The 27188-nt window shown below is 41.6% G+C and overlaps 3 protein-coding genes across 6 annotated transcripts in view; 1 reads left to right on the top strand and 2 right to left on the bottom strand.

The window, feature by feature from the left end:
- LOC143343287 (zwei Ig domain protein zig-8) overlaps window positions 1–13516 on the top strand; it is a 105599-nt gene extending 92083 nt beyond the window's left edge. The window contains exon 7 of the mRNA XM_076768040.1: window positions 11355–13516. Within this exon, the coding sequence (XP_076624155.1) occupies window positions 11355–11491 (137 nt within the window). The 3' untranslated portion in view covers window positions 11492–13516. The remainder of the gene's footprint in view (window positions 1–11354) is intronic.
- Window positions 1–20799, bottom strand: part of Cbs (cystathionine beta-synthase) — a 378127-nt gene extending 357328 nt beyond the window's left edge. Inside the window, exon 1 of the mRNA XM_076769326.1 lies at window positions 20795–20799. The gene's annotated coding sequence lies outside the window, so the exon portion shown is untranslated. The remainder of the gene's footprint in view (window positions 1–20794) is intronic.
- Window positions 20800–21318: 519 nt separating this feature from the next.
- Window positions 21319–27188, bottom strand: part of LOC143343927 (zwei Ig domain protein zig-8) — a 249188-nt gene continuing 243318 nt past the window's right edge. For all 4 annotated transcript variants that reach the window (XM_076769335.1, XM_076769334.1, XM_076769333.1 and 1 more), the window contains one exon: window positions 21319–24240. In XM_076769335.1, coding sequence (XP_076625450.1) covers window positions 24140–24240 — 101 coding nt within the window. In that variant the 3' untranslated portion in view covers window positions 21319–24139. The remainder of the gene's footprint in view (window positions 24241–27188) is intronic.

Genomic DNA, 27188 nt, shown 5'->3' on the forward strand with positions numbered 1-27188 from the left:
GACTTTTGAAATACGCACACAGAATTCGAACAAATATTGAAACAAAAGGACGTCGTTTCTCGAGTTTGACTGGCTCTGTTTGCGGATCTTCGATTGACAGAGGAAATACCTATTTCCTCGTCCTCCAACGTTTCGAGGAATCGACTATCCTAGTGGCTGTTGTCCTATGAACACAAAAACGTGTTTTTCAAAAAAAAGGGCTGCGCGGAACGAGGTACCATTATCCACTTGGAGGCTCTTTTGGGTAATTCGACCCATTGTACGACGATACGGTGAACAAACGTTGTTCGTTACATCGAGCGTGTAACATTTTCCGGCGATATCGATCGCGCTGATAAATCAGAGTTTCGGCAACTCGCCACACGGTTTTCCAAATTGCGAAATTACGCATGTTTATGGGCCTGGCCGAGTAGCCGGTACCAAAAGAATTACCGTTCGAACGGAATTAAACGCGACCGTCACTGTGCTTCGACGACGAGATGATTTTTACGAGCTTACACCGATGCAAATGCCCTCATAAATATCGTCATAAATGCCGTGTAAACTGCGCGTCTCGATGAAACACTGTCCCAATCACGGGGTCGAATAAATTGTGAACATCGAACGCTATTGGCCAGAAAGGAATTATTAACGGCGACCAATAGCAATCGCGTTATGCAACAGGAACCTGAGAAGTTGGCTAGTTCTACCATTTTGACCTCGTAAATAGATTTTCCTGAGATAAAACGAGACTCGCAATTTGTCTAGTCAGAATTTTTCACGAAAAAAATTAGAATAAAAGAGGTTGCTATAATTCCTCTATTGGCTAATGTATTAATCTTCAGTCTGTTAATTATTGGTTTGTAATTATGGCCATTAACGGCCGAGTGAAATTAGCGTCGAACTCTTTCCAGCAACGTTGTACGCTTCGCGTAACATTTTCCGGTTCATTAATTGCCCCTCTTTTCGCCGTGAGACTTACATCCTTTGCCGCGCTTAATACCGCGTTGTACCATAATTGTTTCTAATTTTTAATTAGATTCAAACAAGTAATTTATTGACGAAAACGAATAAGGAATTATAATAGTTGACCACCGTATTCTGTTTTGCTTCTTATTTTGTATTTCTAATTGAAATAAAAACGGCGAACGATTTAATGTATCAAGTTCCGCAATTGCAACTAATAGTCAGAGACGAAAAGCTCGTAAGGTAAGGAAAAAAGCGGTATAAATTCGTTCTTTCACTATTTTTAGCGTGTCGGGGGAGGAGCGCAGTTACGTATGCACGCTCGAAAGCGTTTACCAGCACGATAAATCAGAACTTTGGCGACGGGTTCCACCGTTCTGCAGATCGCGAATTTACGCATTTTATCGCGACTGTGGCATTTCCATCGGGGATGGGATTAAAGGCGCCTGTCGTGACGATTTTTATGAGCGTACACCGAGGTACAAGCGTCGTGACCCCCACCCGAGAGATGTTGCGATTCAAAAAAGATTAGGAAACACTGGCCTGGCACCTTCGAAGCAGGTGAATCGATCGTCTTAAATAACGAACGGTTACTGTCGGTTTTATTAATCGTGCCCCCCCTGTTGAACAAAATCGACGTCCCGTGATTAATTAATCGCAGATAGCCGTAAAGAGCTGCGAAGAAAAATGATTTTTGGTGGTTTTCCGGCGAGCCGAGGTCACTGGAAGCTTTCCCTGTTAATTTTTCATGCCGCTGATACGATTCGTTGACAATTTCACCAAAGCAAACGGGTCTCCGGGCGAAACGGATTCGTCGACAAAACGCTGTCTCAGCGAACTTTATCGTTTTCGGCGCGAAGTTATTCGATTTTAACCGAATAATATTATTTTTCTTTTACAATTCTTGACCCACTCATCTGTACGTAGCAGTTCTTGGTTAAAACCAAACAAGTTATTCGATTTCAACCGAGCAATAGTATTTTTTTCCAAAAATTGTTGGCCCACTTATCTGTAAGTGGCAGTTCGTGGTTGAAATCAATGCACGTTTCTGTAATATTTCCTAGTCTGTGATAGTTTCATTAGGAATCGAGACACACGACGTGAATTAGCGTTACTTGCGCTCCCATCGATACGGTTTACGGCAAGAAGCGTCGTTTGGTCGATTCGTCGAATGCCGCGCGAGATTTAACGACTTTTGAGGAAGCGGACCCGACAAAAACCGGTCGAGTACAGTACCAACCAGTCAGTCCATGACGCAAAGCCGGCTTTTTGCTTACCGGCAGACTGGCTTGCTGTCTGAGCTAATTCTTATGCGATCGTAAATAACGTCGCGCATATATCAAAACTTAACAGCGACTTCCCATCCTCTTTCGTTCTCGCAGTCGTCGCCACCATCTCCTGCAACAATTCTGTCTTATACCACCGGCCTTACTCCCCCCTACCCCTCTTTCTCATCCAACCCGTTCTATCTCCTTCTGGTGGTTTCATCTTTCGCTTCGCGCCAACCCCGTGCCCTTCTCGTTTGCCAACCGAGCCTCCGAAAGCGGAAACTCTCTCCTCCTCGTGACAGAAGCTGCCAGAAGCACTTCCAGAAGCAGCCAGATTAAAGATACAATTCCGCGATTCTATTAATTAAGAAAGTTAATTACGTCGGAATTCAATTTTCCTAATTGCACATCAACCGGGAAGTCCTCGTGGCACTCGTCGTCGAGCCCAATCCTCGATATCTTCGTACCAAGACTCGGCCTTCAAGGCCACTCGAGCCCGTTCGTCCAAACTTTTTTTTTCCCCCTCCCGCCCCTCCGCCAGTCTGCTTGTCCCTGTTTTTTTTTCTTCCTCGTGTCTCCTTCTCCCCTTTCGAACGTCCGTTCTCTTCTCTTCCGTTTGCATTCGAGTGCTCTCGCTTTGAGTTTTTCAAGGACCTTCGGCGACCCGAGGGTCCCGATCCACGGAATTTCCAAGGGGTAATCTTCCGGAATCTGTTTTTAAGCGCTCACGACCTGGCCCGCGTCTTTGATGTTTATTTCGGCGGCAGAAGATTTTAATATTTGGCTGGTATTCAGCGCGCGCGCCATTAAGGGCCGCGGCGGCGACGAGCTTTTAGTGCCCGTTGCGTTCGGGATTACGAGTTTCACAGTTTACCAGGGGAAAAATTTGGCTAACGACTCCGGGCCGCGTAAGTCGCCCCCGCCTCGTAATAGCGCGGAAACTTCGGTTAAAGCAGTGGTTGCGCTCTAACGATATACGCCGAACATAACGCGCGAAAACGTTTTAACATGTAGATTTTAATACTGGTTTCGATGCTTCGCTCTCTGGAGAAGACTATTCGCTACGAGGTTATCAAGGCCTTAAACTGGTCTGAGAAATGCAACGCATATTTACTCGTATAATAGAAAAATTCGAGAACGCAAGTATCAGAAGTTTTAACGTTGTCTGACCATACCTCGATATTACTACTTGCGTCGAGTGTTGTATAAGCATTAACATTGGGCACGTTATTATTTATTTCAATTAATTGCATATATTATCAATTCTAGTTCTTATTAATTGAAAAATGGTGGATTAATTGAAAAACTAACGTCAAGAACTTCGATGCAAGTAGAAATATCGAGCAATGGTCGGACACATTCGATCTTAAACGTACACCACGAATTTTCTCAAAAACGAAGCATCGTACGAACAAATTCCATTCTACATTTTCGATTCCTTTTTTCATATAGAACGATGATATTCATTCTATCAGTAATTACTGGTAATTTTGCATATATGAAAGTATTAATTCCAACATACACTGCAAAAATTGACATTCACGCGAGTTAATGCGTTTTAAAATCCCAACGAAAAGTGAAGTAACATTTTCCAGAAATCGTGATCAATAAATCTGAATTCTAGCCACTAGATTTCGTTGTTAAGGAGATGAGGACGAAGCGTATGGCGCTCTAGGAATTAACCATGGTGAGTACTGCCGGTAATTTCGCATTATGCGTTATTGGCATCGTCATCGGAGGACGATGTGGTCTCATTGTTGACCTTAATAATGTTCTAAGCCGAGGACAGTTTAAGGCCAATGCTTGGCGGGCTCGCGAATCAGCTTTAAGAGCGGCGCTGATCTGGCTCACCGAGGTTAGCCGACAGCCTTACTGGGTCAGTAGTAGTAGCAGCGGTAATGGATCGTATAAATCAGCCATAAGTGCTCCGGTAAGCCAGCCTACCAAGCTTACCGAAGAACTGTAGATCAGCACCCGTGCTATCAGAAGCTACGAATTAAAATATATAATGCAGCGATTAAGGAAAATTATTAGGGCCACTTGGAGCCATTTCTGGCGTTTGAACGATCCGCCGGGGCGAAAGCTTTATTCGTTGTGAATTACCGCGCGACCATTACCTCTCCTAATCGATTCGTGATTATCCTCATTGTTTTTCATCGTTCGTAAAGTCGGACGATTAGTTCGTCGTTCCGTTATCGATGCATTCTGCGTTATTAATTGCTGTTCTCCGAGTCAATGATTATTAAAAGACCTACAATAACGTCTGATTTATAACGTGAACGCAGCTTTCTTCCCGAATATGAAAGGAAAGTGGAAATGAATGCGAGGAGGAAATGTAAAAGGATAAGCAATATGTTTAAATGTAGAAAAAATAGGTAACAAAATTGGATAATGTGATGTTAAAGATCTGTATATACAGTAAGGAGCAAACCTGAACACACGTACGACATTTTAGCAAAAATAATTTTTTATTCAATATTTGCATGTAAAATACAAAAGAAATAAAATTCTTGGTATTATTTACTATCTTTTGGTTTTTCAAAACAAATTTAACATTTGCACCGCAACTAATTTTATAGGTAATAGTAAGTATTTTGTCTTTTCTGTATTCTACACGCAAATATTGAATAAAAAATTATTTTTGTTAAAATGTCATACGTGTGTTCAGTTTTGCTCCTTACTGTAAAGTTTTTCTGAAATTTGAAATCTGAGCTTCCTTCCTACTGTAGAGATTATTTGGTGCTCGTTCGGTGAGTCTTTTAAGAAGTAAACAGTCAAAATCGAATCACTCGAATAAAAATTAAAGTAAAAATATAGTGTAAATCGTATTTGTGCGATTTTCATGATTTGCGAAATCGCGAGGTCGAAGAGATTCGGTGGTAGGTTCGGTGAGTGAACTTTTATCCCGGTGGTTCGACGCGTCGATGTGGAAGACTCCCCTGTTGTCGCGGGAAAGTGTTTGCGTTACGACCAGCTCGGATTCGCGAACGATCTACAAGCTTCGAAAGTTGCGCGAGTGGCACTTCAGTTCCTCTAGTTTCCCGTAGGAGCTCTTGGAAATTCTCTCCTGTCCCGTGCGTTTCTGAAGTCGATCGTTCTTGGGGCGTTACTTCGTCGCAGCTTAGCAATGGTTTGAGATTCATTAGGGCGATCGATGCTCCAACCTCGACAATGCTTCCAACCGGATGGTACTCTCCCCGAACGGGAACACGGATAAAATCTCGCTCGAAATACAGCGACTCGTATTGAAAATTGCCCGTCGCGTTTGTTCCGTTAACCCTGGAATTGGGTGTCTTTCGTCGTCGGGAAAAATTTCATTATAAATAAATAAAAAGTGGTTTTCATTCACTTTGTTAAAAGCCAAATGGAAGTTATTGGTGTTTCCGAAATCGTGGATTGCGATCGATTAAACAAAACTGCACCGTCGAAAAGTTTCGCTCGCCTCTCGCGCGAGTCGTGCAGTGAATTTTTTAATAACACGGAAGACAAAAGGGAACGGAAGAAAATGAATTCACCGACTGCGATTCGCGCAGATATTTCGAGTCTGAAATTTAATAATATCGCAGGAAAACGAGTTTAAGCGCGACGTAGCTCGTGGAAGGTGTACGAAGAGAAAAAGAGAGGGGAAGAAATGAAATTTGGAGCCGTATAAAAGGCAGCTCGGGGAGTCGTTAAGTGTTAAGCTACCTACGAACTTGCCGTCGTGTCCCGCTTGCTGTACGCAAATACTAGGCGTTCCATGGGAAACAGGCCACCGTAATATCTACACTGGATTAAATAACAGGAAGAAACGTTTCTTACAAAAGTTATGTAGCTTCGAGGTGGACGTTACGTAGTGGCGATATTTGGCCGAGGACGTTTTAAAGATTTCGACATCAGCCTTCTTATTCAAAATGGAACGACAAGCATACAATTGCGGAATTTTAGTAATACAATTTAGAAATGATTCTTGAAGTGTATCAACAAAGAACCAAGACCGTTAAGCTAATTCTCAAATTTAACACGTGCTCGCTCAACGTGCTTCCAAGGCCCACATATTTTTTAGCGCTCCACAAAAAATTTATACAATGCACTATGTACCTTTTTAATTCACATTAATAAAGTATTCATAAATATTACTATATATTTTTTATATACCTATACTATTTATACAACATTGCAGTAAGTCCATCTCAATGGGTATTCCACTTCACAATTTAAACTCCTTCAATTTTTATATACAGACACTTTATGACACGTTTCTGAACTTGTAGAAACGTTTTTGTAACTTTAATATGTGTTTGGATATTTTTTAAACAACGAATGCAAAATATCGTTTTACGCAGAATAGCTAAAATGTGATTGAGACCACTATGGCGTAAGTGTAGTGTAGCAGGTCGTTGAATTCGTCCCGACGTCGCCTACAATACTATGAAGTTAAAAATACCTAGTTCCATTTAAAAATATAACAGTAACCTTAATTTTTGATCAGAAATCAATTTCTTCTTAAATTTAAACTGCAATATCTTGTCAGTTAAATACTGATTAACGTTCGATACGAAACATTTTTTTGTCAGATCATCGAAAGGGGCTTAAAAATCTTGGGGGTTAGTTCGTGTCTCACCCCGTATGCGAGATATCTCGTAACCCGTACGCGAAATGTCAAGATCCCGTTTTTTAATCGCGAGTCGTGGTTTCAATTTTCGAACTTCTCCCTCCATCATGGCCGATGACATTGACGAATATTCGAAGCTTCGAGACGGAGATCACCGATTAATGCCAAGCAACGCCGACCGAAAATCCGTCGATGCCCTGCCACTCTAATTAAACGGTCAATTGACCGTGCTCCATCCCGGCAGCCAATTAACTACCCTTGATACCCATGCTGGACAAAGGACGAGAGTGGATCGCGCGCTGATGTCCGGAATCCGTCGTGATCTTCCGGCCACGAGGCGCCAAGTAGGAACAGAGTCCTCGAATTCCGAGGAAATTCTGTAAACCGCAGGCGATAGGCTCTGATGCCCGCAAACGTTCCATCGACCGTGAACCAAATCGCCTTGGCAAAGATTTACGCCGATCATGTTTCCTCCCCCGCCCCAGGTCCTCGTTTGTATTAACGATGAGAATCTCACGTGTGCTCTTCGCGCGCTTATAGGCCAGCCGCGTGGGTCAGTGGTTTCCGTTAGAGTAGTAAGCCGAGGATTACTATACTTGGCAGGGCCGGTTCTCGCACGAGGCATGTGCGCAAACAACTTCCCTATACCCCTAAGCTCATTGTTTCCGACTCTAACCTTCTCATCTTTTCACAACAATCGAGACAAACTTACATAGACTCTCCTATAATACGATCTTCTTTTCACCCAAACAAATATATCGAACATTTTCGTGGTTGTCCAAGAGTTGTTGGATAATTCATTTAGTATTTCCATGTATGACACTTCTGTCACCATCTACTAGATTGGACTCAGTCAGTGTTATAAAAAGGTGCGAAAGAAATGTGTATCAGTGGTTTCCGTTAGAGTAGTAAGCCAAGGATTACTATACTTGGCAGGGCCGGTTCTCGCACGAGGCATGTGCGCAAACAACTTCCCTATACCCCTAAGCTCATTGTTTCCGACTCTAACCTTCTCATCTTTTTACAACAATCGAGACAAACTTACATAGATTCTCCTATAATACGATCTTCTTTTCACCCAAACAAATATATCGAACATTTTCGTGGTTGTCCAAGAGTTGTTGGATGATTCATTTAGTATTTCCATGTATGACACTTCTGTCACCATCTACTAGATTGGACTCAGTCAGTGTTATAAAAAGGTGCGAAAGAAGTGTGTATCGAGCAGAGTGATCATACATGTTAATCCCTTCCCGTGGCATTTAGCTCGACAAAATCTGGACCCAAACGATAGGCGTCAACACACGGTAAACAGACCAGACTGATGCTAAACTGCTTTGTAAGGGAGATTATAAGAATCGTGGCCGACTCTTGTGGCGTACCGATAGAAACTAAAGCTCAATCACGATCGTCTGCGAGTTTGACTCGTGATTACGTTTGGGCCGACCTTCTGTTCGCGAGTCTGGCTCGTGATATTCATGTTTGGGCCAAAATTTTTATCACGAGTCAGACTCGTTAAAGTACAGGAAGGGGTAAACTGTGTCTTTTCCTTTATATCTTAAGAGTTAGAATATTTACGTTTGTTAATCTACGAAATAAATATATTGAGTAGTGAAACCAAGTTTTCCTTTAAGAGTAATCATGTAATTAATAACGTGGATTTCGTAGGAACGATTGATTATACGTTTCAAACCCATTACGCTCTAACGAAGCCATTCGAACGCTAGAAATCGATGTTCTTGTTGCATAATCAATCATCCTTCGATCTTATTATAGCAAACGCGGCGGATCAGGATCTCTGCAACAGCGTTAACGTCCATGAACCCTGTGATTGAACGTAATATGATATTTCAGAGTAATGCGAACACGCGTGGCTCTAGTACGCTGGCATTGTGTAATCTCGATATGAATTCTTGATCGTGTAATTAACAACGACATTAAAATATTTACGAGACGAAACGACTACGAATTTAATTTATATTTTAGCAAATCCCGTTTCGATTCGCGAGCTTCCGAACGTCGTTTTTCTGATTCGCTGCGCAACCGTTTCGCGACGCTCGATCGATTACGTCTAATTAAACGACGCAATTCGTAATCGCGCCATCGACAGAACGCGCTCTCGATTTAAAGTTTTAAAGGTAGTGGCGCGCGAACGCTTAATCGTTCGAGAATATGCAAGGAAAATTACCGTTGGGAGACCGGAAAATTGTTGCTGCCGACGAGCCCGTTGCATTCAGAGCACAGAACGAAGTGCCTGTTACGGGAGAAATTAGGAACAAAAAAAAAAAAAGAAAAGAAAAGAAACGGGAAACGGGAAACGGGAAACGGGGAAACGAAGGAATTTGCTAGTTATTGACGCGCGCAGACCGACGTAGGGCAGTTTCTCTTTCGCGAGCCGTTCGTATTTCCGCCATTAGGGAATCAGGGCTGTGTAATCAGAGAGGAAATCGATAAAAAAGTAATTTCAGAAAATGCAGTACCTGTTGGCGGTTCTTGATGAAAGTCAAGACGGCGCGCGTTCGTGCCGTTGGCCGTAAAGCGCTTCTAAGACGAGCGCTGCTCGCCAACTGCAAATACCCAATAGTTTCGACCGGGGCTTCCGCGTCGTTAACGTCTTTAATCGCTTTCTGTATCCGAGCACCGACAGCCCCCGGAAACGTTCAGGCACACTTCTACCCCGTAAACGTAAAAATCTTGGAAATTCATTCGTCTTCCGACAGCCTTTTCAGAAATCCATTCGAATCTACTTCTTTCGCGATATCGAATCGCACGCGCTTCCAATTAACTATCGAACGTTTAGAATTTCCAAACGAAACGGATTCGTGCTTTTGGAAACTACAAGAATGCGTTTCTCTGATTTTCTTGCGTCTTGCGTTACCCAGATATAACACGTTTTCAAACTACGATAAATGCTGTGTCGATGGTTGTATGATTTCAATATATTTTTGGATAGGATTTTGAAAGTGTTTGGCGATAAGAAATGTTAATAACATGCCCCATCGTAGATATTCCCAATAATCCTGAGGTCCTTTTGAATTTAGAGTTGAAAAGGCTGCGATTTAATATCACGATGAGAATTCGTGGTAAACGTTTTAATATGTAGATTTTAATACTATTCTTGGTGCTTCGCTGTCTGGAAAAGCGTATTCGTTACGAGGTTACCAAGTCCTTAGATTAGTCTGAGAAATTCAACGCAAGTTGCGCGTATCCGGTATCAACGTTGTCTGACTATATCTCGATATTACTACTTGCGTCGAGTGTTTATAAGCATTAAAATTGGCACGGTATTATTTGTTTCATCTTATCGATACATATATTATTAGTTCTAGTTCTAGCTGCTTAAAAAATGGTAGATTAACTGAAAAATTGACTCCGAAAAAAGTAGAAATATCGAGCACTGGTCAGGCATATTCGATTTCAAACTCCACGAATTTCCTCAAAAACGACGCATGGTACGAACAAATTCCATTCTACATTTTCGATTCCGTTTTTCACGTAGAACGATGATATTACTCATTCTACCACTAATTACTGGTAATTTGCAAATTCTTTAAAATTGACATTCACGCGAGCAAAAGTTCACGCGTTATAAAACCCTGGCCAATAGCGAGATAACCTTTTCTAGAAATCATGATTCATAAGTCTGAATTCCAGCCACTAGATTTCCCATGTTGTTGAGAACCGAGATCCTTTCGAGTTTAGAGTCGAAAAGGTGATTTAATATCACCGGCGGTGCGAAACCGCGATAATCGTCGCACTCAGCTCGAGATTGTATGAAATAGATTTTGGCAACGCCAAGGGACTTCTTGTAAGCACAGTCCTTACACGTGTGCGATGCCATCTGCTCGCAACCCGTTCTTTACATTTACGGCGAACGTGCAACATCTTTATCTTCGAATTCCACGATCGCGAATCTTTTCTCTTCGAAATTCAATATTTTTGGGGTGAATCTTTATCGAGTTCCTATTATGTCTATAATAACTAATATTTTTATACGAAATTTTTACAAGAAGTAGCTCGAGAAATGTACTTTCGAAACCATTAAATTAGAAAAAGTTACAAAGATGCTCCCAATGAAATTCTTGAAAATTGCCCTCTTAATGGCCCACGAACATTTCAAACGAACAATAGATAATTGCCCGGAGAAAGAAATATTTAATTAAAACGAATGAATTGTTTCGAATCACGGGTTGTTCGAATAAGTCAAAATATCCCATCGAACAATCGAGTTAGCCGCCACGGTGGAATAAAAAGGCGTCCAGGTTTGCGGTCTAGAGCGCTAAAGAGCTTGGTAATTAATGAAGACCTTTCGCCGGCACTGAGTCCGGTAACGCAGAAAAACCTATAATCCGACAGTCCTCCGCGAGACGTTGATTTACGACGACCCTGGTCTCATTATTCTTTCGCGAGCGCCGATACTATCCTCCGGGCAGCATAGAATCGCCCGGGAATCCGTTCATAAATTGACGATTGTTCGCCACGCCGCGAAACTGAAGACCTCCCCCCTCCTCCCGTGAAACTGAGAGAGAGTTTTATTTCTGTTTCAGGAGAACGTACGGAAGCCATGCAACGTGACGCCGGATACGTCTCTTCCGGATGCGACGTCAGCCACTGGCCCGGGTTTCTACTTCCGTTCTCGTGGTTTCTAATACTCGCGCGAAACAGCCAAACTTTCCTGCAATAGCGCCACACCCCGACAGTATTTCACGCGTGCTTCTCTATTCTCTCATTCCGGAGGAGAAACGGTGGGAGGGAGGCCGAGGAAGCGCCTAGAAATTCGACCAAGGACGACTAGATTCTAAGCTAGATACGTAGGAATTATCGACGAGAGTGCAACGACGGGCGTCGAAACTATGGATCTTTTGCTCTCAGAACTTTGAAAAGAGCCTGCTCTTTAGGAATTTCTTTCGAAACGTGTTGTCGAAGACTTTTTCGAGAAACCTAACCAAGAGTGGAAGAAAAGATGACAGTATTTTAGTCATTTGGTACTCAAATATCCTTCCTTTTCCTGTGCCATCCTGCTAATCATCGTTCCAGCTCAACACAATAGTTTGGTGACTTTTCAACGTTTACATTCAACGAGGTACGAATCATCAGCATTTCTTCTAACTAAAACATAAAATTAATATAATATTATTTTATTATTCTATCTCTGTCATTTAATAATTTACATTCTTTGTGCACTGATACATATTATTGAAGCATACGAATCACAAGTTATCCAGTATTAGTTAACGCTTTAAGAATATGTTTTTAAAGAACCGATTTTTTTTGTAAGTTCTAAACCAGAAGATCCCTTAGTCTAAGGTCCCTTTGGAAAGATGCATTTTTACGAAAATGCACAACTTGAAGTACAAATTTAAACTTTTGTTTAAACGAGAAAATTTATCGATTCGAATAGTGTTTCTCTAACTAGGACTTATAAAAGAAGAGAGTTATGTAGATATTCCTGGGGGTTTCCCGTCAAATTACGGAAGCATATTCCGTAGGAAAGAATAAAGAGAAATAAAGGTTCGGTAGAAACACTTTGTCTCAAAGGTATAAACGTTGAACGCAACGTGAAACAGATAATAAATTTTCCATTACTGAATATGAGAGATCGTTTTCATTTCGTCTGCATATTCGCATAAAACGTCAGAATAATAAATCTATATTGTTTCGAGACAATTGGGTGTGTGAGCCAATGCTCTTAACGATGTCATTAATAAATCAAAATGTTCTTGCGCGTCTACGTAAACTTTATATCGATGTGGCGTAGAATATATCATACTACGAATTTCCTGTGAATTTTGCTCAATTTCTATTAATTACAGTCGTGGAAACTGCAGGGTTGAAAATTAAAACTAATCTTCGTTCGCAAGTATTTCAAATACACTGTATTTAAATACCAATGAAGGGAAATAGAAAAACGTCGAACGGAGAAAAATTATTAACGAGCAACGAGATTCCAAAAGGGCATAAAATGGCGATCGTGGGGGGCAATTTGTTGGAAAAGTGGTCGCGATAAGGTTCACCGCGTCCTCGTCGCCGGCGAAATGTATTTTTTACATAAATAATTCAGTAAGTGGCGATGCTGCGCTCGATCTCAATCCATCGGAACGTCCTTTTCAATTCGTCGTTGCGATTCACGACGGTTCTTTGAGCGTGCCTCTTGAACCGAGTAGAATTAAAGTGGCCGTGCCGGCGTCAAAGAATGCGGAGATAATTTAATATCCAGCGTCTTAGCTCGGCTGTTGCGTCTTGCGCGCTAAGGAACGACGACATTAATGAAATCTTTAATTCATAACTTCGTTCGCGGGGACCCGTCGAAACGGGCGCGGTCCCGCGTGGGTCGTTGCAGGGTTGTAAATAATTAAGCGATACCCACTAACAACGCACAACTTTTTGTCGAATTTAGAATAGTATTTATTGTTACGATACCTTAAGTAGATTTCTAAACGCACAAAATCAGGTCGAACGAGTTTATTTGTACGATTGCACCAGCGTTATCCAATTTATATGAGATTAGCAATTAGACGAACGAAATAAAAGGGATTAAATAAATTTTCCACATTTTTAGGCTGTACAACTTTCTTAGTATTGTACTCCTTAACGTTATTATTTTCGGTTATTAACACATTTACGACGGGACATTTTTATTAAAACTTCTCTATACGGGTAGTGTATCTAAAAATACTAATAAATGTTTGTTACCATTGTAAATGATACAGTTATCGGAGAAATTATTAGAAAAACCACACATTTGTCGTAGAACGAGAATTCTCGTTTCTCGTCGGTAATGTGTTAATATACAGCAGAACCTCTGTTATTCTAATTCAGGAACAGAATCGATCAGTTAAGGGAATTTTCGGATAACATGTACGGAAAATTCTTAATAAAGACAGTTTTAATGCCGATGATAAAATGTATCAAGCGTATACTGTGTTCGATATAAATTGAAAGTGCACAGAGATGCGTGTGGTTTGAACAACCACGTACAAGCGTAATTCACGCAGCTGGCTGTGTAAATTGAAATCAGTGTTGACGCGAACGCGAGTAGAAAAAACGATATTCGAATCGAGATCCGAGTAAATTCAAGTTCGTGACCCTAAGCGAGAGGGAAGAGTGAATCGAGGCGACTCGGAGGTTGAGGAATCGTTTCACAGTTCGCAGACTTTCAGCGTTCCTGAATACCCCGATGTGTTACGAATTACAAATAAGACGGCACAGTCGAGCAGTTTTCCCGCTACGTGGTCAAAATTCAAACAATCGACCAATACTCTCGACACACAATTAATAAGCGTCGAACGAAGCTGTCAATACGTTTTCGACTGTTAATATTTCGTTGAAATTTTTATTCCAGTAATTTTTCCACAAACAAACGGGGACTCCGTAGTAAGAATTTCGTAGTTACACATTTTAGTCGCGTTTTGGGGATATTGGTCCACTGTGCGGCGCAACGATTTGCAAAGGGAGGTGACGAACAGATTAAACGTTCGATCGTTCCAGTGAATCGCCTGCGAGTAGAAAAAAGGGGTTGAAACGAACGTATCGCGACCCTCCGTGTTGTTCCCGACCACTCTCGACACGTGCGTGTTGAACGTTACGTAACTCTGTCCGTTTGGGTTTTACAGGCTACGTCACCCTTTTCACGGGCTGACAGTTACGCGGGGCAGCTTAACGGTATCCCGTGAGATTTCCACGTTCGTTCGAAATCGCATGTTAATAAAATTTCGTTTCGTCCGAGACGTCGCGAGAAGTAGAATATTCTCCGAAACGGACAAAATGATTTTTATCGTCGTCCTCGTTATCGAATAAGTTTGTTCAGCGCTGTGAACCTGTTAAAAATTCACCTAGTCACGCGCGAAATAATGACGCGGACAAAATATCGTTCCGAAGCAGAACATTAAAATCGTTCGTGGTCGAAATCGCGAAAGTTCTGAAATCGTTTCGCGCGCGGGGTGGATAGAAGCGAGGTCGAAACGGTGTACGGAAGGTTAGGGGGAGGTTGAACCTGGACGACAAGGCTCCCAACCGGAAACAGTTACCAGCGCCAGCGACGGCTACTTCGGCTGCAGCCACCAACGGCGCTGTCCGAACTTGAAAAATAATTCAGCACGCAGTAATGCCCCGAATAGAAAATTCCCCGGGTAGCCAGCCAATTCGGAGGCGGAAAGGGTGGATCGGGATTCCGGCGAATTTTCATTTATAAGTTTCCCCGAAACTTCGAACTGGATCTCGCGTAAAATTGCGCCTCGAAGCTGTCGAGCTTTCGAAATTAAGATATCCACGGTCACTTCGAAGCTCCAAAAATTCAGATTCGATCGATCCTTTTCTTTTTACAAAATTCTAAATCGTATCAATTTCAAACTTTTATATTTAGAAATTTCTTCGACTACAAATAATTAAGTTTGTCCAAGTATATATTTCCAGAATAAGGCCAAAGAGGGAACGTAATAATAAAATTCAGATTCGTTTTTAATTAATTTTCAATTGGCCAATGAGAATTAATTGGAATATTAGTTTACGATTAAGTACAATGAAGTTATTGTGGAATATCTTATTTGACAAAAAGAATTACTAAATAATAAAAAAAAAATCAGATACGGAATTATAATTTTAATTAATTTTCAATTGGCCTGATTCTTTTTCTTTTACAATATTATAAAACATATCAATTTCAAACTTTTATATCTAAAAGTTCCTTCGAGTACAAATAATTAATTTTGTCCAAGTATATATTTATATTTATATTTAATTTAATATTAATTTATATTTAGAAGTTTCTTGGCATATAGATAATTAATTTTGTTCAAGTATATATTTCCAGAATGAGGTCAAAGGGGGAACGTATTGGCACGAATTTTTTCCATTGTTTTCGCGTCCTCGATCGACCGCCGAAGTGGGCTCCACACGTTAGGTTATATCCAGTATAGTTGCAATTTTTGATCGAATTACGCGCAGTCCGTATCACGCCGGATTACTCTGGTAGATTGAATTTTTATCGAAATCGCATCACTTAGCGAAATTTGGCATCGGCCGGTGGCTTTAAATCGGCCTAGTTTTTCGGCCGATGTTCACTCGAACGAATCCATCGAATTGGAGAGTGTACAGAACACCGCGGAGAGGAGAAGGGGTTTTGCGTCCGTTTCGGGGCTGTTTATTCGTTACAACGAAATTGAATCGCGCGTCAATAAAGCAAAATTACAAACACTTTTTAAGGGAAACACAAGCCTCCGGCAACTACGCTGACGATGATGAAAATTAACTGTTATTTCCAGATCGAAACGTTTCGTTTATTCGTTCAAATGGAAAGAGGAAATTTATTCCGTTGACCCTTTTTCTCGAATGGATGTTAAGATGTTACTTTAACATTTTATTTTATTTGCTCTGCACCGTGTTTCGTTTCAATGAAATCTATAATATTTCGTGTATATCGATCAATTCTTACACAAAGCTCTTCGTTCGAAATCTGAAACCGACTCGATTGCAAGGAAAGAGGCAGCGCTGTACCTTTTGCCTGATCGCGTTGATCTTTAATTTGTGCTAGAATGAAAGACGGAAAGGCGAAAGATACGCGAAATTTATTATCGGTTGGACGATACAGCTAACGAATGTGTCTCGCGGGAACCGAACGGCTGGACAATGCAGTTTTCCAATTTTCACCCTGTTACTCCCCGCCCCCTTCGAAAACCATGGTAGCCTTCGTTCGACCTCTCTAGTCCACCTAGCCCTCCGCTCTCACCCTTTATCATCCGTAACCCGAACAATCATAAAGCACGTTGATTCACGGCCCGTCGTAAATTTAGCGTTATTTTATTCTTGTTCTGGCATCGGTTAAACGGATACTTTGAACCACTTCGAGCGTTACGCGTTTCGTTTAATCGATCTCGATGATTCTCGAATACTCGTCTCTGGAAAAGATGCAATTTTAAACAACTTTTTCCTCTGGCAAGATTTCCACTCGGCTTTGGTTCCCGAGATATTAGGAGCGGGTCTTGAATAAGCAAATGTTTCCAAGCAGTCGAAAGAATAAAAATTCAGCGAGATTTAGATTCAGGAAACGAACAGGCCAGATTATAGGTCCTGCAGGACCTATCCATCTCTTAGAACATTATTCGTTGGAAGAATTATGTGACTATTCGGCTGAAATATGGCGGTGCACTATCGGGCATAAATCACACGAGACCTACATTTAATGGAACTTCTTCTTGCGACTCGTGCAATTGATTATTCAAGGAATTTACGTAAAGGGTGAAACGTATTAAATGGAAATTAAATGCATCCTGTTCGTAACGATTGTTTAAGCCTGACGCGTTGGAAAACTGTTTTCGAAGGACTGCCGTGGAAAGTACCCCGGTTCACGAGATTTCAATTTAGAGAACGAAACGCGGAGCCCATACGTTAAGTTCGGAGCTTCCGTCGGTAGGCGAGTGGCGAAGTGGAAAATTTCGGTGGCGAATCGATTACTCGAGTCACGGTCCGAGTTACCCGAACAGAGAATTATGCTGCCAATAAAGGGCTGTACGCCATCTTGGACCGTTAACTCGCGATTCAGTTTCGCTGTAACGAACGGCCGAAACACCATCGCCTCCCCCGCCAATCGCACGCGAAAACCTGAAATTGCTCTCGACTATCGAAAAACAATTAAACTGGTAAAATATCGGCAAACAGGATTCGATGGACGACTGATATTTTAACAGCGGGCGAGGTTCGATCGATCCTGTAACCCTTTGACACCGGGTTATATGCGATGACCTGTGCACTTAACCCACTTGTTCTCTCGTTAACCTACGTCGAGTCAATTTTCACTTAACGTACAGTTACAAGTGCAGGGAGAGAAAAGTGCCCACCGTAACGATACCATCGCGCGTTTTCATAGCCGCTGCCATTGCAGTTTCTTCTGGAAGTTTAAAGGGCATGCTTCAAACACGAGCACGTAATACTCGGTTTATGTTTAAATATGTCATACACGGCAATCCTGGTACCACTTTTTACGAGTTGTTTGCTGAACGTGCGACTGTTTCACTAAATTTTTGAATTTCACGCGTACAGTCTCGTAAGTACTGATCTGATCGTTCATACAAGAATTCGAATCAAGAGACGCGTGAGAGATTTCGCAATAAATTTTTTAAGCGTTTTAACGCATTCGTGTTACGCATTGCCAGCGCACGAATGTACTCGTGGTACCTTAAATTGAATTCACAAACCTTTTGTTTTATGCATATAAACATTTATGACAAAATATGAGTACTTATCAAGAAATAACAGATGGACAATACACCACTCGAAACAGAAATCGCGATAGGAATAATACCACATAATTTGATTCACGTAGAGTAATAATTATTTTATGCAAATTCATATATTTATTAATAGAATTAATAAAATGGGAGTTGAAATTTCAGTATTTCTCATAAATATTTGCATATCAAATGCGTTACGTAGTTTTTCGAAAATTAAAATTTGCCACAAATGCATAAACATACGCATTCAAGCAATAATATTCCGAATTCCATGTAGATATTAATCACTGTACGTTGTATAGATTTTGTCGAAGCGAGCACCGAGTTTAGAGTAAACGTACCTATCGTCGAAACGTTCCGTCCAACAATCCGTCGAACGTTCGTGCCCAATCTCGAGAGATTAGCGGGGAATCGGTAAATTGTTGGAACTAGTTGTTCGAAAGGTTTACCAACCATGCAACTATTAAAAGACGACGGTTCGCATACGGGCTCGCGACAATATATTTTTCCAAGCCCAGACCGTGCTGCATATGTAAAATTGATCCCGCCGCGCTTGTCCAACAATTTTTCCTCGCTTTTTATCCGGTTCTCTCGTTCTGTCATGATCGCGTGCGCAACGATTTCTCTGTCTCCGTATGCGTTCGGTTTTCACGTGGAAATTACCTCGCGCTCACGTTCCGACCCGAAAACGAACGACGGGCTAAGCTTTTCGGGGCTATCCGGCGCGCACAGGCCACGACCGAACCCAGCTTCGCTGCTGTCACAATTAATGAATCGAACCGGTCCCACCTGCTGTCCGACAATTTCGGCCGGAGAAGTGGGCGGGGATTGCAAGCTTTTCCGAAATCGTCTCCGGAGACTCGCTGACGGACACACGACTGGATAATAGTGGCTTAGCACGCGGCTCCGGAGCTCGAAATCAGTACCATCCAATTACGTGGCTGCGTTGTCGATAGACTCGATCTTCGTTAGACACTGACGAGGGAACGCTGCAAACTGTCAGACGTCGTTTTTTGACGGAAATTTGCATTGTTCCAACGTAACAACGCTCGTCAATTACTCGACGATGGTAGTTTCCTCGTGTCTAGAATATCAAGATGTGTTTCGTTAATTATTACAACGGGCAATCTTGACTACGGAAAGAGTATCTCGAAACTTCGCAAAGGTTAAACCGATGGGGAATCCGGGTGTTACAGTTTTGTACGAACCAGTTCGCTAGGTCAGAGGATTAGACCGATTCGGACAGGTTACTTTTTCTTTGGTCGAAAACCTCGGATAGCGGTTGGATAACGTGCACGATCCACCCAGACCATGCTCGAAACTTAACATAACACGAAGGTTCACCGATTAATCTCAACGCTGAGAATCGCAGGTGGAATCAACTTGGGCCGCCCGGGATTTGAACCTCGAACCTTTCGTTTCTTCTCTCTAAGCCTAACTACTAAGCAGCTTAACAAGAAAGAAAAGTTAGTTCGTAGAAATGTGGCCAGTGTCGAGTAAACTCTGCTTAAACTTAGTCCCGACTGAAATTTTCCGAGTAAAATATCGTTGGTTCTCAGGGCTCTTGGTGGATAAATACTACGAATGAATTAAATTTATGGCGTCACCTCCTGTACTTGCCACCAGATGGCTGCTCTTGTCTATTCCTATATAGTCGAGCGCTTGCGAGAGAGACAAGACCGTAGTAGCCCTCTAAGGTAGGTGAAGCCATAGTCAACGAAATAGCTGAAAAGCCAAACCGGGTGAATTTTATTTCCGTCAGATCCAGGAATAACAACCCCCCGGGATTTGAATTTTAGAATCTTTGCAGCTCGAACCGGTCCTGATTAATCGAGTTAACCAGACCGCCGACAGAATCCATCTACCTAAACTTGAAATCTTGAATGGCTGACAGCGAGACTACTCTGCTAGGAGCGTGGGGTACGAGAGACAGAGGAAGTGAAAAATGGACGAAAGAAATTGCGGGAGGGTGAAAAAGAGAACGCCAAGGGACGCGAAAGCGGCGTAGGACAGGGAAACAAGTTTCGGGGAGGATACACGCTGGCTAGGAACGGATAACATCGCGTTATAGTTGTTTTTCTTTCGGGCTCGACGGATTCGCAGTCGAATGATTGCATCGAGTCCTGGAGTACCTTCGAGGCCGGATGTCGGTGTTCGCGCCCACGGATGATGTCGAGAGACACTTCGGTACCGGTCGATTGTTTTTTCGGCGACGGACAAAATTGATTACTCGGGCGTCTGGGGAAATATGACGTAATGGCGCTTTGTCGTAAGCGTATTATCCGGCTGTTTCTTTTTTTTTCGCGGCAAATGGAAGCTTGAGAGATTGAATCTGAAAATGTCCCGAGGAGAATTTGACATTCGCGAGATTAAGCGACACTTCTTGCGGCCGCGGTGTCGTCGACGATGATGAATCGTCGGATCGAATTTTCAGGTCGCCCTATCTGCGGAATTTTTCAGCGGAATCGTTCGTGTCGATCGCGAAAGTCCGATTTGGGTCGCGACCAAAACTACGCGTACCCGTTAAACGCTTTCATTTTCGGAACAGATACAACGCATGTCGAATCATGCAACATCAAACACCGTTCCCGTGTTCGTAATGAAATTTATTTTCTGTGTTTTGCCGTTTAAACTTAAGATTAGGCTCGGTTATCTTACCTTGCGAAGCCTGGATACAAAGTTCTCGAACGTGTTCTCCATTTTGTTGCATCCTTAGATCCGTTTTATTAGGGAAGACAGCAAAGAGCCATCCTTGTTTGGGCCTCGATTCTTGAAGAAGCATAAACACAAGATAGTATGTTCCTCGTCTTCAGGAGAATGGCCTGCGACGAAAATACAGTTACCGATTTTATTACCGTTTCAACTACACTTGTTGCTCACTAATCTTTAAAAATTTGTTTGCATACACACAGCGGGAGTTATAATACATATAATACTTACCTGCTGGTCACAGTTTAGCACTCGAACCTTTCGTATAAACCTCTCTCTAATATTAAGAAATTTAGTTTTCTAGTCGATCATAGTAGCATTAACAATTTAAACAGAAACGTCGCGTCGCAGGCTTGCTCTTTCGCTCGTCACCGTAGAAAAGAAAACGAACGATGCGGAGGGACGAGAGTCGTTTTCGTATCGACGTTACTTTATTGAAACACTATCCTCGTCGATGCCCACCTCCCTTTATTGCCCCGATAGAATAAATAGAAAAGAAATCGAATGATGCGGGAGGAACGAAACTGTGAGTCGTTTTATATCATCATTACATTTATTGAAACAGTATTCACGTCGATGAATATTTTTACAGTATAATATTCCGTACTCGTTCTCGCCGATTTTGTCTTGTGTCTCTTTGATTCGTGCTGACGTTCCTCTATAACATGATACATTATCGATTATGGATTTTATGTACAATGCAATCTAACCCTTACCTATAAATGTGCAACATTCTGTAACTGTCGCGGATATCGATTATCTAACGTGTGTAATAACGATTTTTCTCGATATCTTTCTGTTTGACCAGCGATTTAATCAGCCCGCGAGTCGATATGGCCATTCGTTCGTTTCGTTGCGCGACGTCGAGTCGAGATCGAAAGGAACCGAGCATCGAAGGTTCGAGAAAAAAGTTTACGATAAAGATTGGAATGAAATTTCACCGATAATATCCCTCTTGTTTCCAACGTTGTTCAAATCGCTCGACGCGCGGATATCGTACGATCAACGTTCGAAAACTTGGCTGGATCGATCGACGATCGACGATCGCTCGTTTCTTCTCTCTCGCGTCTCGTAATTATTAATATATTAATTCGCCTAAACGTGGTTCACCGTGCTTCGTACTCCCGTCGCCGTTCTCGCGCGTCAACTTCAAAATATTGTCCTCTCACAACGACATAAATTACCGTATATAAACTATACAGGAAGGAATAATATATCGCGAACCATAACTTTTTCTCCGTGTTCGAAACCTCTCTCAATTACAACATACGTGAACGTGTTCCGGCAGTCTGTTTTACACCGTAGATCCTATCGCCTCCCTGTTACAACATTATAAAAAATCTATTTAGACTATTAAGGGTAAGTTCACACCTTAACACGCTAGACGTTATGATATCGTTTTTTTTTTTTTTTTGCTTTGCTTCGTTTACTCGTTAACGTTACATTGTAGTAAATCTACTTAATCAAGTTACTACTATCGTGTCCTTACGTCGCGACGAAGACCTAGGCAGGTCCTTCGGGGAGGTTATTTCAAAATTGAGGGGGGGAAAAAAGATTTTCAGTCCTGACCTATAATAGAAGAACGTAATCAATTTTTTAGCACCGTTTCGATGAGTACTCGTTCACACTCGAAAGCGAAAGTGGAATGATGAATTTTTTCGATATACACATATATATATATACATATTATATATATATATATATATATATATATTTTTTCTTCTTTCTCGGAAAGACTTTGACGCAGAAATACGCTACGAAAATGAAATTTTTCGTGAAACGACGAGATTTATATTATTCATGCACATTGCCCTTTTAAGCGCGCTCATCGGGCGACCTCACAGACATTCTCGATATCGGATTTATACACACAATCGTTACGTTTCTCGAACAACAACGGAACGTCCTTTTCCAAGCACGTAGCAAATAGTACTATTACCGATGCGCTTAAATATACAATTATATTTATTCTTATCTATACGGGCTCCATGATTAAGTCTCGTTCATAGAGCTCGCGGTCCTTACGAGGTATCGAATGTGATTGCATTTTGATTAGACGTTAAACGACAATCCGAGACACATTCTCGCGTCCGGGTGCTCGCGTGTACAAGAGAGGGGACGATAAAAAGAACACGCGTTCAATGATTTACCTGTTTCCCGTTGTTCCTCGTTCCGCGTCGAGCAAACAGAAACATATCGAGGACGATTACCGTACCTATTATCGTTCCTAAAACGACTGAAAACAACGATGAAAGCCTTCCAAGAAGGGAAACGCTCTTTGGAAGAACGATCTTAGCGTCCGGTGGGAATCGTTCGCTAACTCGCAGGCCGATTGCGTCGTTCGAGCGTCAGCCGTTTCGGAATTACAGTCATCTTTCGTACGGAGGCCGACCAAAGTCGGACCTCGGCAAACCACGAACGTTCGTTAAGAAAAATCCCACGCTTCGATCGCACTCACCGCCAAACGGAACGATTTTGCATCAATTATACTAACTAATTTCGAATCGTATGGAAACTAGTAAAAGGAAAAGTGCGATTCGCTCCTCGATTTTTATACTTGTCCGTTCAAAGTTTGAAGTCGCTTGTAAAATTCGGATATTTTCGGGCAAATGCTACATTCTATCCTCGTTGCTTTTGTCGACAGGCAAGAATAAAGTACTAAAAAGATATCCAGAAGACGTAAAGCGGTGCAAATGTCAGCCCGTTCGACGGTGCTCGTTAAAATCGACCGGATGTCGGTTATTCGGTAGCCTCGCGCGAATTCTATGTACAAATCATTGCCCAGATCCGACAACGTTCCGCGATCCTCGGACGTATTGTACTGTACAATCCAGGCCGACGAACCCTATCGTTAAACGTCCGTTACTTTTTTATATACAGAAGAACTTACTCTACCTACGCAACACCGTTCATTGGTAAATATCGACTGTCCGACAGCGATGAGTGTTGAACCTTCGTTAATTTCCCAGGGTCCTTGCGACGCGATGCACACGTTCGTCCATCGAACGATTCGAAATTCGCGCGTAATCACCAGCCAATCGAGAACGGGAACTGTGAAGGAGTCCGGAGAAAAGAAGATCCACGTTCGCGTCGCTGCGTATATTGCACAGGATTGTTCGCTGCACTTTGCGCGATCCTTTCTTTTTGTTCGAATCGCTGGCGATTTCACGGCGAGCGATCACCGCGCGAATTAAATTGATTTATCCCGGCTCCGAGAGCCGGCGGGGAGCGGTTTTTTTCCTGTCTTTCCTGTTTGTTTTCTTTTATTTTTGTTCACCGTTATTCCCGATCCATGGTTCGTGGGTCGAAAGGGAACGCGGTCTCTCTTTACGGTCGCGTTTCACACAACGTTCCGACCCCCTCTTTTTCGAAGTCGTCACGATTCACAACGAGACTGCTCACCTTAGCAGATTGGCGATCAAAAGCGTCGCGGTCGCCAGCAGAATGGTGGGCGTCACGCCGCAGCTTCCACCGTGTTGCATGGCCGCCGGATGCTCGCCTGGAACAAAATTTTAAGAAGATCGTGCATCAAATTCTAAGGGGATACTTCTAAGAAGGCTTTAATCTTCGACTTTGTAATGGTTTTAATGAGTTATTGGTTATTCGATGGTCGAGAATAGTTGGACTATGGTAATAGATGGTCAATAATGAGATTGATTTCAAGGTCGGCGATGCAGTGTAGACCAAGGAAATGCAAAGCGATAGGATCAATGAAATACATTCACTATTGCAGGAGTTATGACCATTTGAAAATTGGATTTTACATGGTTAGGGAACAACTTTTCGAATAGTCTTGGAATTTTTAAATATTCTTCAATAAAATACGCGTTGTTTGCATTTTCAAACATTACAATCGTTCAATCCGTTTAGGAGTTATGATTTTTTAAACATACGCATGAAATTCCAGGGGAATCAATCAATGTATGGTCAGACATTGTATTTTCGGTAAGGAATTTTTTTCTCGAAACTGGGTAGGATTTCGGGGGTATATCTATTCATCAAAAATGATTGTATTTGACCCCCGCAACTGAAAATAATTTTTCCAGAACGATTTAAAATTTTTTAATTTTGTCGAAAAATTTCTCACCTTCCCGAATTTTTTTTTCGAAAATGCGTAGGATTTCGAGGTTATGTCTATTCACCAAAAATGATTGTATTTGACCCCCGCAATTGAAAATAATTTTTTTAGAACAATTCGAAAATTTTTTTTTTCGCCGAAAAATTTAGACACCTACCCCCTGTCGATTTTTCTTAAAAATTCGTTTTTCATTTTTAGTAATTTTGTTTGACGCCCTACAGAAAAGCAGTCTAATATTTTTTTGTAGGTGCCCATGAGCTCTACTTCAAAAAAAAGTTTCATTGAAATATATTCACAATTGTAGGAGTTATGGGTGTTTGAAAATTGGACCATTTTTATGGGGTTTTTCTCACTTTACGAGGTTAAGGAGCAACTTTTCGGATATTTTTCCGGTTTATACATATTCTCCATCAAAATACGCGTAGTTTGCTTTTTTAAACATTAAAATCGTCCAATCCGTTCAAAAGTTATAATGTTTTAAAGATACGCATGAAATTTCAGTGAAACATATCAACGGTATGGTCAGGCATGAAATTTTCGGTAATGAATTTTTTTCTCGAAACTGAATAGGATTTCGGGGGTACATCTATTCATCAAAATTTATTGTAATTGACACCCGCAACTAAAAACAATTTTTTTAGAACGATTTGAAATTTTTTTTTTCGCCGAAAAATTTAAGCACCCTACCCCCTGACGATTTTTCTTAAAAATTCGTTCTTCATTTTTAGTAATTTTGTTTGACGCCCTACAGAAAAGTTGTCTAATACATTTTTGTAGGTATCCATGAGCACTACTTCAGAGAAAAATTTCACTAAGATATATTGACTATTGTAGGAGTTATGGTCGTTTGAAAATTGGACCACTTTTATGGGGTTTTTCTCATTTTACGAAGTCAAGGATCAACTTTTCGAATATTTTTGCAATTTCTACATATTCTTCACTAAAATACGCGTTGGTTGCTTTTTTAAACATTGAAATCGTCCAATCCGTTCAGGAGTTATGACGTTTTACAGATACGCATGAAAATTCGGGTATACATTTCTGGCCACATATTATGTTTTCGGTAAAGAATTTTTTTTCTCAAAAGTGCGTAGGATTTTGGGGGTATATCTATTCACCAAAAATGATTATAATTGACCTCCGCAGCTAGAAATAATTTTTTCAGAATGATTTGAAAAAATTTTTTTTCGCCGAAAATTTTCAGCACCTGTAGATTTTTCTTAAGTCGTTTTTGATTTTTAATAAATTCGTTAGACGTTCTACGGAAATGTTGTTTAATACTTCCTTGTAGGTATATGTGAGCTCTACTTCATAAATAAATTTCAATGAAATACAGTCGCTATTCTAGGAGACCATTAGAATCAACTACTTCTTTCTCAAATCGTCGAAGCTATACAAGGTTCCAGAACTAGTTATACAAAGTAGCTATGCATTAGTGTGCGTAATTGGAGAGGCAGTTTCCAGATAATACTGGATTGTCTGTCTTTTTCAATCCCTCCCATAGTCAACTGACATCTATTTACGCAGACACTACATCTGTCTGTCCATTAATACTAATTCAGTGAATAGTTTCTCAATTGAACGAGGATGCTACCACGTCTGAATTTTTTACTCTTCTACTACTCTAGGACCGACTTGCCTCAACCTATCGCGAGTACACAGCTGTTCTTAGATTGCCGTTCTACAGACGGAACTTTAAACATTAATAACTTTTTAACGAAGCCTCAATTAACAAATTCTTGATCTTCGTTTTACTTAGGCCTCTAGAATCTCCTATTTCTACCTATTCCTCTAACGCTTTTAACACGGGGGAAAAAATTTTCCGAAAATTCACTCGACACCGTAATCATTCTCCCAACCGCGCAATCAGAGTTCCAATAAATTCCTCAGCTGCGACGCGAAACCTATTTCCAGGACACACTTGTAATTCACACCGTCGCGCTGTTCCTTCCATTACAAATAACCATTAATAACAGCGACAGCAGCCAGGGAGTGGAAGTGAGAGGATCAGGGGGGGGGGGGGGGTCGTAACCGAGCGCAGAGGGCTAAAACGCACGGACGCCAACAGAAGCAACAAACCAGCGTTAATCAGGAACTACCCCGAACAGGGACCACGATTTCCATACATATATTTCCCATATCCAGACAAATGTTAACGATGTATCGGGTCGGATGAACGCGCGCTACGTCCGTCCATAATAAAGATAATCACGTCGGTGTAACCGCGGTTAAGCGAGTCCCTCTACTCGCTTGTTCCCGCGATTTACGAACAAACGGAAAATCTCGCGCGTTCGCGGATATTCCGCGAGGCGAATGCTCGGTACCGGGTGGCCGTTTCGTCGAAAAACGACGCCGTTCGTCGTCGCGAT

This window comes from Colletes latitarsis, chromosome 7 (assembly GCF_051014445.1).
Source record: "Colletes latitarsis isolate SP2378_abdomen chromosome 7, iyColLati1, whole genome shotgun sequence".
Classification (NCBI taxonomy): Eukaryota; Metazoa; Arthropoda; class Insecta; order Hymenoptera; family Colletidae; genus Colletes; species Colletes latitarsis.